Source organism: Panicum virgatum, chromosome 8K, assembly GCF_016808335.1.
Source record: "Panicum virgatum strain AP13 chromosome 8K, P.virgatum_v5, whole genome shotgun sequence".
Taxonomy (NCBI): domain Eukaryota; kingdom Viridiplantae; phylum Streptophyta; class Magnoliopsida; order Poales; family Poaceae; genus Panicum; species Panicum virgatum.
In genome coordinates this window covers 55,877,096-55,893,481 of record NC_053143.1, presented here as the reverse complement: position 1 = coordinate 55,893,481, position 16,386 = coordinate 55,877,096, and the positions used below count along the sequence as shown (strand labels likewise).

At 45.5% G+C, this 16,386-nt stretch overlaps 1 protein-coding gene and 1 long non-coding RNA gene across 4 annotated transcripts; one reads left to right on the top strand and one right to left on the bottom strand.

Annotated features, from left to right (window-relative positions):
• Positions 1–2,482: 2,482 nt before the first annotated feature.
• LOC120645333 lies at positions 2,483–11,674 on the top strand. 3 transcript variants are annotated; one of them, XR_005664238.1, is made up of 3 exons: positions 2,483–2,631; positions 2,758–2,887; positions 7,003–7,598. XR_005664238.1 is itself a non-coding variant. In XM_039922134.1 (3 exons), the coding sequence occupies exon 3, from the start codon at positions 9,241–9,243 to the stop codon at positions 11,446–11,448; it is 2,208 nt and encodes a 735-aa protein (XP_039778068.1). In that variant the 5' UTR covers positions 2,483–2,631; positions 2,758–2,887; positions 9,199–9,240; the 3' UTR covers positions 11,449–11,674. The 3 variants fall into 3 exon arrangements, 1 of the variants encoding a protein (XP_039778068.1); XR_005664237.1 differs by lacking the exon at positions 7,003–7,598 and adding an exon at positions 3,431–3,557; XM_039922134.1 differs by lacking the exon at positions 7,003–7,598 and adding an exon at positions 9,199–11,674.
• On the bottom strand, positions 3,002–4,654 carry LOC120645334. Its single transcript, XR_005664239.1, has 3 exons — positions 4,508–4,654; positions 3,304–4,277; positions 3,002–3,214 (listed from the first exon to the last, which is right to left on the bottom strand). It is a non-coding gene; the product is annotated as an uncharacterized LOC120645334 (long non-coding RNA).
• Positions 11,675–16,386: the final 4,712 nt, after the last annotated feature.

The window sequence follows — 16,386 nt, the reverse complement described above, 5'->3', positions numbered from 1 at the left end:
GTATTGTATTGGTACTATTGAAAGGGATAATTGCTTTGAAAAATCTTTGGAACGCCCTGCACTACGACACGACCATAGTCTTTGTCCGAGATTCCGAATCACAACTTTTTGAGTCCCAAGAACGTCATGCAGTACATGCAGCTGCATGAAGCACACTGGATTCTACTCAAAATCATTGCCGAACTCAATCAATCCATTTCTTCTGGAGCAACCAAACGTCAAGATAGGGACGAAAAAATAATGATGATGCACAGAGTTTCACATATTGCAATCTATTGCAAGACCATTGGCACCTTATGATTGTAAGTGTGGGCCAATGAATACGCAGACGAATTAATGTGAGAAATATCCGCTAAAGAACCAATACTTTCTCCAAACAAAAATTATCATCATAAATATTGCATATTCTTGAACAACTTTAGTTATACAAACTAATCTGATGGTGGTCAACAAAGAATTATGATTCTATGGGCATATAATAGTTCCATACAAGTAATAATCACTGGGATAAAGGGTAAAGCACCGAACCCTACAAATAAATGTGACTATTATTAGCTCAATCTAAATAGATGCATGGGAAAAATCAGGGAGTTAGTCATGTGAGGAATCAAATAGCATAGATAATTATTAACATTATTATCCCCATCTAATCTTCTATAAGTACACACTAGGCATGGAACACAAATGTGATCGATACCTCTAAAGAAGTATAGAGAAAGAGAAGAGAAAAAGATAAAGAAGCACCAAGATTGAACGGGTAAGGAAAGTAGAAAAAGGATAATAGAAAAAGAAGACAGGAAAAATGAGAAAATGAGGGCAAAAGAAAAAGACAAAAGTGAATTTATTGGTTTAGTCTATAAATAATATCATTAGAATGAGAAAAATATTAAATTATAGTCATGTCCCGTTGGACATTTGACATCTTTCATATATTCATGAAAAAATAGAAGAAGCGGTTCTACCAAACGGTTTTCAAAACAGCTCTATATCCATAAAAAAGCTGCTCCATCAAAGAAGCCACAACTGAAATTATTTTAGCCACAGATACAGGGCTGAAGCCCTGCTAATCTATCTCAAAGTCGATTGCCTACAATACAAAATCAAATGATTCAAACAAATGTACGTTGTCGATGCTCCTCTTCGCTCAGAAAAGAAAACCCTGAGGCACAATACTAAACAGGAAACTTCTCCATTAGATGCATCAGATGCGATACACACTAATCGATTTCAAATATACCGAGGAACAAAATAGAAGAAAGAGAAATCAATAAAAATTGCTAGAGAAAATGAAAAATAAAGAAAAGAGTTAGAAACAACAACAAAGATATATATGGAACTATCTATCACCGAGATGACAAAACTCTAAAGTAGACCAATATATGCAGTCATATAGGCTAAAAATAAATAAATTATGCAGAGTGGGAAAAATAATAATAGGTTCGGTTAAATAAAAAATTTAAAACATATATGCATTAACATAGCACGCATATATATAAGTTTTGCATAACATTTATTTACCAAAGCCAGCAGGAGGCCTCAACTTATTTTTTAACATAACTTTTTTTGTCTAATCTATGATCATTTTTATTTCGCTCCGATGATGAGTTAGGTCTAGATCTGCTAGATGCTATTTAAGTGCTATAACAACTACACTAGATATATTTTTGCTAAATATTAATCAAAATATTGCAAGATACAAATCGAACTCCAACATCTAAGTTACAGATTGTTGGCAAACATAACTATCAAATACATATAAATATATTTCATAATTATAAAAAACTTTATATGAATACAATTATGTAAAATTTGCTCTGTATTCAAGGTGATCCAAAATTGAATTTAATCCTCAAATTTAGATTTTGCAGGTTTAAGCACTAAAATATGCAACTATAATATAGAATAAAGCAACATAAAAAGTAATGATTGATATGAACTCCTATCCATAGAAAGCTGCAAGTAGTATAATATTCAACAAGAGCAAATGAGAGGTAAATAAATTACAAAATACATCTCTTCTGTCAATGTAAATATTTTTAAAGAATTAAATAAAAAACTAGCTACCCGCGCTATTAGCGCGGGCCACCTTGCTAGTTTTGTTAGTTGAAAGTAAAATTTAGTACGCCCTCCGTTCCCTTAAAGTAGTCGTTCGGACCGAAGTTTTCGAGCTCATTTTATGAAGCGATTGCAATCAGAAATGACAACTCTTTATGGTCGGATGTAGTAGTAGTTGTTTTAACATAAGACATGTCTTCCGAGATCCTGGTTCCACCGGCGGGAAGAAACAGAGTACTCGAAGGCGGAGGTGGAAGGCACATGAAGTTTGATCCTTTAACTGGGAATAAAGAGGGAAAAGAGCCGGCAATAACAAAATTACCCTGCTCACTAGCGCTTTCTCGCTCGCTTGCCAATCAAGTAAAGTAAGGAATCGTGCTTTGGTGAAAATCAAAGGCAAAACCCAGCGGCCAAGGCACACCATATTCTTAGGTTAGGTCCCTTTCTTCTCGCAGCTCTGGTACATTACATACAAGCTAGTCCCAGATATATTTAGGAGCAGGTATGAACCAGTTGGATCGACATCTGCATCAATATAATTCATCTCATTGTTCATCGACATTCATCAACCGGCTGGTACGTAGTACAACATACTACTATAGTATGAAAAAGAAATAGCATAGTTTGATTGCTGTGTATTGTTGATTGTTTCAATGTTGAATCCAGTTAATCAACATGTCGTTGTGCGTCTTATGCTTGTAGGCGGTGGCCACACACTGATCACATACGTGATCGCCCAGTTAACTTGCAGCTGTTTAATTTCTTGCTTGGTCTTTTGCAAGCAGAGGCAGACGACACCACTGCTCATCTACATCCCCAAGCCATCACATCGGTACTACACTTTCACATTTTACTTCTTTCAGACAATCCTTTCTTGATATATACCTTTTGCATTAGGCTGTAGAAAGTGCATTTGGACAATAATCCATACGATCTGATTTCACAGTCGAAGAAAACAACACTTATTTATAGAAAAAGCATCATCCGAACACGTTTTCAGGCAATGGACAGGGATATATATGATGTGGAGACTGCAATCTCAGCAGATATAGGTATTAACTAGTAATTTGCCTGTGCGTTGCAACGGGAGATAACAAAATTTCAAAACGATATACACATTACCATGTAACAATATCCGAAATAGCAATTCATAAGCATCCTGCACAAATTTAGTAATAAGTAATTAAATGATGGTATGTGTACAAATAATAAAAAAAAGAAACATCAACTTGTATATTGATTTGATACCTTAGTTATAGCATTAGAACCTCCTTATAAACGATGTTCTTAGTATAAGCCCCACTCTGCTTTTGGTTTTTTTTGGTCTTGCTTTGCCTTGATTTTTTGTTTTTCTTATCTTTATCATCGGGTGCAGCTAGGACCTTGATGTTACTCCTAGCGGTGGCTCTAGACAATGCCACATAAAGCTGGCCATAGGAGAACACAGGCTCAGGCAAGTACACACTGGCATGTAGAATTGTCAGTCATAAACAACTGAGCATAAGCAATCACCTGATTGATGAATGATTATTGTAACAAATATTATTTCATAAAAACTGCAATTGACATATCGATTTACATATTTCAGTGGTGAACTTGACTCGGGTAAAATCACAATTCACACATTATCAGTTTCATGAAATAAAACTGGTGTTATATCAACACGTAATCAGAAATAGAATTAATCACTTTGTCCTATATTAAAATGAAAATGCAACCAAAGTAAGCTTGGATAAACGTGTTGATGTGTTTTTCATAAAAAAAAAACTCAGTGTAGCATGCAGTACAATGGCACCAAGCATGAGATCAGTAGCCATAAAGAGTCACATGGTTCTAGATTTTGCCACCTGACCATTGCACAATATAAAGTATAATTAGGAAAAAGGTCTGTCCATTCCACAAACGTGGAAATATTATCACACAGAACAGTTATATGACCTTCACAACTTCACTTAGGACAAGTGCCACTTTTTTCCAATGGGTTCCTCACTGCAGCAGTACGGTTAAAAGGTCATGAGCAGTGCAAGTACGAAGATAGTTTATTTGGTGTCTTATGGCTAAGTTAGCACCAGGTTAGGTAATGGAATCACTTGCACATAACAGAGTGCATACGACTCAAGGACCCTGAGTGAAAATTACACGAGGATCTCAGCTCACCTGGCAAAAGAATGCATATGCATCTCTCAAGGGCCCATCACATGATAGTTCACTTGTGCTTCCATCTATGAATGTTCCGTCAGCAAAAATGATTTAAGTGGGTCAGTCACATTAGCAGCTTAGTTCAACAACAGAGAGAGTATGTAGTTTAACAGTGCAACACGTAATGCTAGGAACAAGTGTGTATTTCATCAGAAAATAAATTTATGAAATAGACTGATTGCACATTGTAATAAAAATAATATCATGAAAGATATGAGCAATGACACGCAAGGTTTACAAACACACTACACACCTCTGAAGCATAGCCAAGGGTTTACCCAGCAGTTGGTTAAATAAAAGATCCTACCAGCCATGTTTGTTGCACCACTTCACAGAATGCTATGAGCCTTTCCCTGTCACCAAGCTCCACTGCCTGTGATTTTGTTTTTTGAGATCTTCATTATTCAGTTAACAATATCCATCATAACTTGTTCTCACAATTCGTCCTCTGCACAATGATGGTTTCATATACATGTAGAGTTATTAGTTATGGGACCTGAAGGAGATAGGAAATTGATAATTCATTAACCTAACCCTAGAGAGGGTTATATAGTCATATACATGGGCCTAATGGGCCTAATAGCACAGGCACACTCCAACACCCCCCCGCAGTCTGAACATCCAGCGCAGCGGAGTTCGAGACTAGACATGAAAGAAACAAACACCAAGATCCCCCCGCAGTCCCAACTCTAGCCACTGCAGATGTTGAGACTGGATCGAAAGTCGATGAAGACCGAGGAAGGAAGGCCCTTGGTGAAGATGTCGGCAAACTGCGACGTCGTCGGGACGTGAAGGACCCGGATGTCTCCAACGGCAACCCGCTCGCGGACGAAGTGGAGATCAATCTCGACATGCTTCATGCGCTGATGCTGGACGGGGTTGGTGGAGAGGTACACCGCACTGACGTTGTTGCAGTAGACGAGGGTGCTGCGACGAAGAGGCTGGTGGAGCTCGAGGAGTAGTTGGTGCAGCCAGGACGCCTCAGCCACACCGTTAGCCACGGCGCGGTACTCAGCCTCAGCACTGGAGCGAGAGACCACGGGCTGCCTCTTGGATGACCATGAGATCAGGTTGTCACTCAAGAAGATAGCGTAGCCGGAGGTGGAGCGCCGCGTGTCAGGACAGCCAGCCCTGTCAGTGTTAGTGTAGACAACCAGATCTGCTGAAGCAGACCGCCGGAGCAGAAGACCGAAGTCAAGAGTACCACGCAGGTAGCGGAGGATCCGCTTCAGCGCGGCGAGGTGTGGCTCCCGGGGATCATGCATATGAAGACAGTTCTGCTGCACGGCGTAAGAGATATCCGGCCGGGTGAAGGTGAGGTACTGAAGTGCACCGGCCAGACTCCGGAAAGCAGTGGGATCAGCAACTGAAGGACGCTCAGCAGGAGAGACCTTGTCCTAAGTGTCAACTAGAGTGGAGCACGGCTTGCAGTCAGTCATCCCAGCGCACTCCAAGATATCCAGAATATAGAGCCGCTGCTGGAGAAAGATATTGTCAGGCCGCTGCTCAACTGTGATACCCAGGAGGTGATGAAGCTGACCGAGATCCTTCATGGCAAACTCTCGTTGAAGGGCTGAGATCGTCTGCTGAAGGAGTGCTGAGCTGGAGGCTGTAAGGACGATGTCATCCACATATAGGAGCAGATACGCCACATCACTGCCCTGGTGGTAGATGAACAGTGAAGTGTCCGATCGAGCCTCAGCAAATCCCAGAGAGAGTAGGTAGGAAGCAAACCGGCAGTACCACGCCCGAGGCGCCTGCTTAAGCCCATACAAGGACTTGTTCAGGCGGCAGACCATCTCCGGCTGAGCTGGGTCCACAAAACCGGTGGGCTGACTGCAGTAAACTGTCTCTGTCAGTGTGCCATGGAGGAACGCGTTCTTGACATCCAACTGATGGATCGGCCAAGAACGGGACAGTGCCAGAGTCAGAACTGTACGAACAGTCGTGGGCTTCACCACTGGGCTGAAGGTCTCATTATAGTCAACTCCAGGCCGCTGAGTGAAACCCCGGAGAAACCACCGGGCATTATTCTTTTAGTGATAGGCAATGTACTCATTGATAGTGAGACGCCTGCGGTGATGCCGACCAATCTCTAGGAGGTCGTAGAGTTCATAGGGGTGAGTGTATATGCATGTATGTGATGTTTGTACTATGTTTTGAGAAAAAAAAATCTGCGAGATACATGTTTTTTAGAATTAATGATTTGCTAATGGAAGTGTTTGAATGGCAATATGCACAAAAGAAACAAAAACCCAAACTTGAGAGCTCAGCACATCTTAATCTGGTCACCTCATTCTATAATCTGAATGCATGTCCATTTAAGAATAATGTGATTATGTGACGATGGACTTAGTCATTAAAATGGTTGAGTAAATCATGACGTGTGCAGAGATCAGTTATTGATAAACTATATTAGAGATAATGGGAAAGTCAAATGGCTCCATCATTTCAAAAGCACCAAGTTACTTTCAAAAGAAAAGGTCCCTGCTGATGATCTCATCAAACAGTGACCTAGCTCAGAATCAGAAATGTGTTAACACGTTCTTTTGTTGCAAGATATTGTAGAGGACAAGAGAGAAATCACCAAACTATTATCCCTAACTGCTTCTGTGTGATGCCAGACGAATTGACATTTTATCCTAGAGACCACATGCATATATGAGTTTCACTTCTTATAAATAGAAGGTGCGCGACATTAAACTCAATACAACAACCAAATCAAACAATACTTCCTCTCTGCAACAGCTTGGGATGGCAAGCTTCCAAAGCTACGAGTGAGGTTACTACTGCTGCTATTGTTAGCCCACTTTGTGGGCGCAGTTGCAACGGTCCACAAGGCACAAGAATGAACCAAGACAAGTAAGCCATCTCAATTTTTTGGTTTCATCTTCACCTTGCTAGCCAAAAAGCATGATTGTCTTTGTACTGAATAGAAAGTTTCAGCACCATCAAACCTTCACTACTGGAGAATGGGGCTTCGGATGAGTTCCAGTTTAACATAGAACACGGCCAATATCTGCACCTGGTACAGATGTTGTCTTTAGTTCCGGGTGAAAAGGAGCTAGCCCCTGGAGAGTCATTAGTATTGGTTGGCAATACAAACCCATACTAAAAGGTATCTTTTTTTTATTGGGTGGAAAGGTACACAACATTAATGCTCGCGAAAGCTTTTAGTGTCGGGTGTTGTTACCAACCAATACTAAATGCTACCCTTTAGTATTGGTTCTTTACACCAACCCATACTAAAGCCTTACCAACCGATACTAAAGACTTCCGAATACTTACATTAAAAGAATATCATCCCCTATGTAGTCAGATATGACTGTGTGGTGTAGTGGTTGGTTGGTTTCGTATAAAGCTATTGGTCTCGAGTTCGAGCTCAACCAAAAACATATTTTTTTAGTTTTTTACGAAGTTTCGGTACCGGTTTCTACTGTGGTTTCTACAACCATACTAAAATTTAGTGTCGCTTTCATAGTACCGGTAGTGAATTCAACACTAAAGGGGGGGTTTCCAACCGATACTGAAGCCCCATTCTCCATTAGTGCTTAGAGGGCATGTAAAAACATGCTATGCTATTTATTTCATAATATTTTTAGATTTTTATTATCTGCCCACCATATAATGTGGAGAGCAGACCACATAAAGTAAGCATAATTAATGACATTAGACCATACTTTACTAAAATGAATAGTTGTACATGTCTAAACGTTAAATAGGAGGCATGGCGACGCTGACCGAGGCCAGGGAGGCGGCAGCCGGCGCGGGGTGGCGCCTACCGGAGTCGGGGATGGAGGCAGCGGGCAGGGGAGGCTGAGGGCGGCGGAGACTAGAGCCGGGGAGTCACCGGGTGCCGCTCGGCCGGGGAGGCTGCGGGCGGCGAAGACTGGAGCGGGGGAGTCGCTGAGTGCCGCTCGGCCGGGGAGGCAGCCGGCGGCGACGCCCACCGGGGCCGGAGATGCAGCTGGTGGCGTGGGGCCGGGGAGGCCAGCGGCGTTTGTCCCCGGACCGGGAGGCGGCCGGTGGCGACGCCCACCGGGGCGGGAGGGCCGTGTTCACTGGCGGCGGCGCGGACCGAGGCGGGGAGGGCAGGGGACGCCGGCAGCGCAGACCGGGGCGGGGGAGGCGACCGCCGGCGGCGGGAGTGTGTGTGCGTGTTGAGGATAGTGTTCAAGGGCGCGGGGTAGCACCCCTCGTTTTTTCGTCGGCCAAGCAGGAAGGCCCACGTAAATAAGTTACTTTGGTCGGCATCAGACGGCCCACGAAATACAGAATTTTCAAATTCCCGCGCGGGTGAATAATTCCGTCGGTCTGTGACTTGGCCGACGAATTTATATATATTTCATCGGCTAGGCACTAAAACTGACGAATATATATTTAATTTCGTCGGTTTTCCCTGTCTACGAAATTAGGTGCGATAATTTCGTGGGCACTTCGGCCTACGAAAAAAATACATTTTTCCTGTAGTGTAGTACCAATAAGTTTGCTTAATAGGGACAGTGTGGCGTGGGGCTCTCTGATTATTAGTGCTATACAGGGGACTCTCCATACTGATCAGATGTTACTGGTGCTTGGCCTTCTGTAACTCTGATTGGAGCATGATGATACGTGTCACCTTAATCTGTTTGACGATGGCTTCGGTGCTTAGAGCGAGCAAGTATGGTCTGGTTACGTAAGCAGGCTATATAAATTGACACATTAGATTTGAGGTGATTTTGGAAGAGAGACGACGAATAGGTGACTGCGATACGGACTTGAACAAATTGGATGAGAGAATATGATCGAGGATGAGAATGTGCTATGTATAATGATTCGGTTGGTATCTATATAGCTAGCCAACCATTATATTGGGTGGGCTATTAGATTGGCTATATGTAATATGTCAACGGCATAAACTATCTAGTCGTTTGTTGACCTTGCATTTCCATGCATGCATTTCAGAGCGGATTAATAAGCAAGCAGAGGTGGCAGAGAAGTAAAGCGATGGGAGTAGCAGGCGTGGTGGCCCATGCCTGGAATGAATGGGGCATCCGGTCGCTGGTGCTGCTGAGCTTCGCTCTCCAGGTCTCGCTCCTGATCTTGGCGGAGTTCCGGCGGCGCATCAACTCCAGCGTGGTGAGGCTGTCTGTTTGGTCGGCGTACATGCTTGCCGACGCGACGGCCATATATGCCCTGGGCCACATGTCAATCACCAGCAGGTCTGCTGAGCATCAGCTGATGGCGTTGTGGGCACCGCTCCTGCTGCTCCACCTTGGCGGGCAGGACAACATCACGGCCTACGCCATCGAGGACAACCGGCTGTGGCTGCGCCATCTGCAGACGCTCGCTGTGCAGGTGGCCGCAGCCGGCTACGTGCTCTACGAGTCCTCCATCATCAGCCATGTTTCCTTGCTGCTCAGCTGCGCCACCATCCTCGTGTCCCTGGTTGGTATTGCCAAGTATGGGGAGAGAGTGTGGTCGCTCTTGCGCGCCGGCAGCAACCCCATAACGGGAAAGAACTACCGGAATTTGCAGCCATCCACCTCTGCAATTGAAACCGGGCATTATCTCGACGCCCTAATCTCAGTGGGTCCATCGTGGGATGCAGAAGCCTACCTATTGATGGCTCATCGGATGCTGGATGTGCCCATGGATCTGATGAGGGGGCCCCTAGGGCAGGATTATACTGTATACCCTTTTGCTTCCAACTTGCGCGGGGAGGATCTGTACCAGGTGGTGGAGATGCAGCTCTCCCTGATGCATGACGTCTTCTACACCAAGACGGTGGTGATACACAGCAACATGTATGGCCTCTGCGTGCATGCACTCACGGCGGCGGCCACCGCCTCCGCGTTCTTGCTGTTCCATTTCCATCTCAGACCCCCCGGCCACCGCACACAGCAGGGTCCTTACAGCAGGGTAGATGTGGCGATCACCTATGTCCTTCTGGCTGGGGCCCTCGCCCTGGAGGCGGTGTCGCTGCTGAGAGCTCTGCTCTCCAGCTGGACATGTCCTCTCCTGGTGAGGCGGAGCCGTGATAAGTATTGGATGGAGGAGCACACCCTGCTGAACCGCATCGCCCGTGCACTCACGAGCCTCCGTCGGCTCGTCCATGCAGCGGACTGTAGGAGGAGGTACTGGTCAGGCTCCATGGGGCAGCACAACTTGCTCCAGCTGGGCGCTCGCAGCAGGGCCAGCTCAATCAGCAAAATAGCAAGGTGGATGGGGTTGGAGGACCGGTGGAACATAATGGCCTACTCGTCGTGCCTCCCTGCGCCGGCACTCGTCAAGGACCTGCTGGTGAAGCAAGTGTTGAGGGGAGAGGGCGTCTCCCGCGACGGCGTCAGCGCTGAGGAAGCTGCAGGCCGCTCCCACAACAACAGTCAACTACCAGAAGATGCACGGTACGCCCAGCTTTTTGATTGTAGGGGTCGAGCAGAGCTGAAGCGTTGGGGGTTGTACGACGGTGACATCGTGTATAGCCTGACCTGGAGCCTGGACGAGCGCATCCTTGTCTGGCACATCGCCACTAACATCTTCTTGAGTTGGTGGCGGTCAGAGAAGAAGCAGCATACCACCAACAACGACGACGACAAGAAAGCCGAGGTGGTCGAGGCGCTCTCCAACTACATGGTGTTCCTCCTCGCTGCAGACCCATACATGCTGTCACCCGCCGCCAGCCGTAGCTCATACATCGAGGTGTGCTATGGCCTCACCACTAGGGGCCCGCGGTACGGCTCGGCTGAGGAACTGGCCAGTGTGCTACGAATCTACGGGGATGGATTGTTGGAGGCAGTGGAGACGGGATCGACTGACAACCTACACATCAAGTACGGTTTCCGTCTTGATTTTTCGACGCAGCAGCATCTCAGATTGACGCTGCAGACTGGATGCAAGCTTGGTGCGAAGCTCATCAGCTCGGAGGTGGAGTTACCGGACACGACAACAGGCACGCTGGAGGTGGTCGCTCAAGTATGGGTGGAGACGCTGTGCTACGCAGCCGAGCAATGCAGCGCGGATTCTCACGCCAAGCAGCTAAGCAACGGCGGCGAGCTCATCACCGTCGCTGCGCTTCTTCTGAAATACCTCAAAAAAAGGCATTTCCCCACGGCGGGCACCCGGTTCAATCCCCAGCGCTGGCACCGGGGAGGCCCCTTTGGCAGCCCCCCACCAGATGAAAATAAGAACCCCTTTAGCAGGGCTTTTCCATGAGCCTCTCTCCATCGGCTTTGGCCAAGTCCTATCAAACATGTCACACCAACAGAGCCTCTTGGAAATAGAAGAACAATTTACGCTAAAGATGAAAAGAAAAAAAAATTGCTTCACCTAGCTTCTCTCTCTATATTTAGTCATCACCTCAACTTCGTGACGGAAATTCTTGTATCGTTACATGATGGCAACTATTATATTTTCGTAATAAATACTCGATTTTCTTGCAGCAGCTGAAGTGGGGAGAGAGAACTAGAGAAGCAAGCCACTTCAATATATATCTATCCCTATATCTACTATTGACGTCGGCGTACCCTTTGGTCGACGGCAATAATAAAGCCTTATGGATGTCAGCTGGATTAAGCCGACCACTACCGGAAACGGCTAATATGCCGTGTGCCAAATAGTTTGACGTGTGCTAAAAAATGGACACACGACAAACAGCCACTTTGCCGTGTGCCCAAAATAAAACACACGGCAAACACCACGCACACGGCAAAATTGCCTCTTTGCCGTGTGCCAGCCCCAGGAACACACGGCAAAAACCAAACGCACGGCATATTACTATCTTTGCCGTGTGCCACCCTCAAAACACACGGCAAATCTCGTGCACGTGCCACTCACGTGCGGAGGTGGCGAACGGAGGTGGACGGAGGGGCGACGGAGGTTGACGGCACTCAACTTTGCCGTGTGCCGCATGGGGCACACGGCAAACAGGCCACTTCGCCGTGTGCCGCATGGGGCACACGGCAAACAGGCCACTTCACCGTGTGCTACAGCTTGGCACACGGCAAACAGGACACTTCGCCGTGTGCTACAGCTTGGCACACGGCAAACAAGACACTTCGCCGTGTGCTTTTTCTTGGCACACGGCAAATAGTTTGAAAATTTTGAATTTTCAAACTCGAAACTTTTTCTACACTGCAGAGACATTGCTTGGTACTATGTATTAAAGTTTGGTATTTTTGTCGTAATGTTCACTATATATAAAAATTGTGTATCTGTTAAACGAATTTTTTGGATGAGTCAAATTTTGAACTGCAAGTACATAAAATAATAGAAGAAAATTTTTGGAAAAATGATATTCGTCGTAGTTGACATTGTCATTTCGAAAATGGTGTTCACAAAAAGTTCTCGTGAATGTAGAATCGAATAGTTGTAAAATTTTAAAAAATTCAAACGAAGTCTGAAAATTATGAGATTTGTCGATTTCTTATGCTATCATACATAGAATCTATGGTAAAAAATTGAGGGAGTTCCGCACGTGTTTGTCACGTACGCTGCTTATAAACTCAAACTTTCCCGAAGAAGATCTGGGTAACGGAGAAAGACGCGGTTAAGTTTGTAGGGGCAAACACGTTCAAATTTGAATTTGGTTTCTACACTTTTTATATATGCAATGGAGAGAAAAAATGACTTCATGTTAATTTTTTGCATTTTTTTGGATCCGTTTGATAATTTTAACATATTAACTGCATTTATACAACTTTAATTGATATAAATTGAATTTGAACTATTAGTACATGAAATAATGATTTAACATGAGTGAAAAAATTATATTCATATTCTTTAGTGAACTTTAAGGTCTTGTTTTCAATTTCAAAATAAATTTCGAAAATGATATTGAAAAATTAAAAAGAATACAAGTTTCATTTACATGAAATATAGAAATGCCGTGTTCGCCGTGTGCCTGGCATCTGGCACACGACCAACTCATTACTTCGCCGTGAGCCCTAGATTTGGCACACGGCGAAGTCTTAACTTCGCCGTGTGCCGTAGATCTGGCACACGGCGAACCACCCACTCCCTTACCGTTTCGAACTCCCTCTCCCGCATCCACTCCTCACCCTCAGTCCGGTCCACACCCACCCCGACCCGCGCCCACGCCCTGCACTGCCTGGTCCGGACGCCGCCGGAGCCCCGCCCACGCCGCCACCGGACCCCCGCCCGCGCCGCGCCCACCCCGACGTCGCGGTCCACCCCGCGCTCGCTCGCCCACGCCCCTGTGCAGCCCGGTCCGCACGCCGTCGGACCCCTGCCCACGCCGCCGCCGGACCCCTGCCCGCGCTGCGCCCACCCCGATGCCGCGGCCCACCCCGCGCTCGCCCTCCCACGCCCCTGGGCCGCTCGGTCCGCATGCCGCCAGACCCCCGCCCACGCCGCCGCCGGACCCCTGCCCGCTGGTAGGTTGGTAGGTAGTTGTATCTCACTTTGCCTATCTCGCCACCGCTGGAGAGTATTTTGGATAGAAAATTGTATTGCCTATAATGATATATGCTATATATATATTGACCTTGAGCTTGAGCTTGAGTGTTAGTCGAAGTGTGTTATTTCTGTTCTATGGATATGCTTATCATGGTTGTCATGAAACCATGTGACACATCCATGCCCAAGCAACAACTCGGATGCGATGATGTTAAGATTGGGCTGGATGTGTCACATCGTTTAATGGCGGTCATGAATTTATTTTAGGTTTCTTATGCTTCAAGTTCAAGGTCAAATGAATGGAACATATCTGAGGCATGTTTGTTGGTTGTCGACCACTGTGCTGTTTTATTTTTGCAGAATTTGAAACTGAAATGTTCAATTATTGATACTATGTAGTTGTTTTTTGTTAGGAGAGGTTGTGGCACCGTTCTTGACTCGTCACTTTGCAGTACAGTTAGGTGAGTCATCACAGACTTTCATTTACCTATCTTGTTTGTGCTTCACGTAACCTAGGCGTCTCCCGTTTGAAAGAGATACGGTTCGAAATATGCAACTCTTTGCATATATGGAACCATATGTGTTTCGAATTGTCCACGTCATTTGGACAGCCCAAAGGTGCGTAGATATGGTTAGTTTTCATGGTCAACTCCGATCCGTGCCAGAGTTTCGGCATCACCTCCCTGTTGTTCTCCAGATACACAATCTCCTTGACAGGACGTGTATTTGGAGAGCAGCGGGGAGGTGCTGCCGAAATTCTGTCTCGGCTAGGAGTGGATGATGGAAACCAACCATATCTACGCATCATCGGGTGGGATTAGGACCCATCTTCACCTATTAAAGTTTGTTAGATATCGTGTATATGAAATCAATTTTTAAATTTCTCGCTCGTATGTTAAAGGATGGATGACCTTGAGTGGATGTACAAGGGCTGGCAGAGCGAACAAGAGTATATTGAGTTTGCTCTAAAGGTCAATGACTTTTTGGAAAAGGCATTTGATAGAGGACAGAGTAGAATGCCGTGTCCATCCACCAAGTGTCAAAATAGGATACATCAATCACAACTCACTATGGGTAAACATATTATCAAAAATGGGTTTGTGGAAAACTATACCCGGTGGATCTGCCATGGTGAAGCCCATCGTGCGAGAGAAGAGGTAGTCAGACATGTTATGATGCTGATGCCGGTTGCGTAGACATGTTAGCAGACTTTCATGAAGTACACTTCGAAGAAGGACCTAGAGAGGATCTGCCAGAGCCTACGGCAAAGCAGTATTATGACATGTTGTCTGCGGCGCAGAAACCACTTCTCCAGCATACCAATGTTTCTCAGTTCGATGCTATTGCACGCGTATTGGCCCTAAAGTCTGAGTGTGGCATTAGTCGAGATGGATTCGACAAAATGTTGACGGTTTTGGTAGTCTGTTTCCGGAAGGACACATTCTTCCAAATAGCTTGTACGAGGCACAAAAACTTCTTCGTAGTCTTAAGATGCCATATGAGAAGATACATCCTTGTCCGAAGGGATGCATATTGTTTAGGAAAGAACATGCAGACGCAAATTACTGTACAAAATGTAAATCATCTCGGTGGCTGGAGGTAGATTCTGGTGATAGTCAAAAGAAACATCTCAAAATCCCCGTGAAAATCGTACGGTACCTTCCATTCATATCGAGAATCCAACGTCTATTCATGACCGAGGATTCAGCACAATAGATGAGATGGCACAAAAACGGCAAACGCTATCGTCCTAAGAAGATGATACATCCATCCGATGGTGAAGCATGGAAACATTTTGACAGACGTCACACAATGAAAGCTCTGGACGCTCGAAATGTATGTGTTGCGTTGGCAACAGATGGATTCAATCCTTATGGAATGACGGCTGCCCCGTACAGTTGTTGGCCCGTGTTTGTTATCCCCCTCAACCTCCCTCCTGGAGTTATCTTTCAACGACAGAACATATTCTTGTCGTTGATAATTCCTGGATATCCGGGGGATAATATGAGTGTGTATATGGAGCCTCTTATTGATGATTTACTCCATGCTTGGGAGGAAGGTGTATGGACATATGACCGAGCTACAAAGACAAACTTCAAAATGCGAGTGTGGTACATGTACTCCCTGCATGACTTGCTAGCGTATGCGATATTCTGCGGCTGGTGTGTGCACGGGAAGTTCCCTTGCCCAGTATGCAAGGCAGCTATGAGGTTCATCTGGTTGGCGAAGGGTGGCAAGTATTCTTCGTTCGACAAGCACCGACAATTCCTCCCTATTGATCATCCATTCCGACATGACATCAAGAACTTTACGAAAGGTGTCGTGGTTGATGAACCTCCACCACAGATGATGTCAGGTGTCGCAGTCCGTGAGTGGTTACAGTTGCTGAGGGTTAAAGAAGGTGGTGGTTTTGTGGGTTATGGCGAAGAACATGCCTGGGCTCAGAAGTCGGGCCTGTGGAGGCTCCCCTACATGGATGATCTTCTTCTTCCTCATAACATTGATATGATGCACTCAGAAAAAAATATTGCTGAGGCACTCTGGGTACAATCATGGACATTCTTGATAAAACAAAGGACAATGTTAAGGCCCGAGTGGATTAAGCTAGTTTATGCGGTAGACCAAAACTGAATATTCCGCCACCCAAAGATGGTAAGAAATGGAAAAAGCCTGCAGCTGAATTCGTCCTGAAGAAGCACGAAAGGAAAGAAGTACTAGAATGGTTCCAGACTTTAA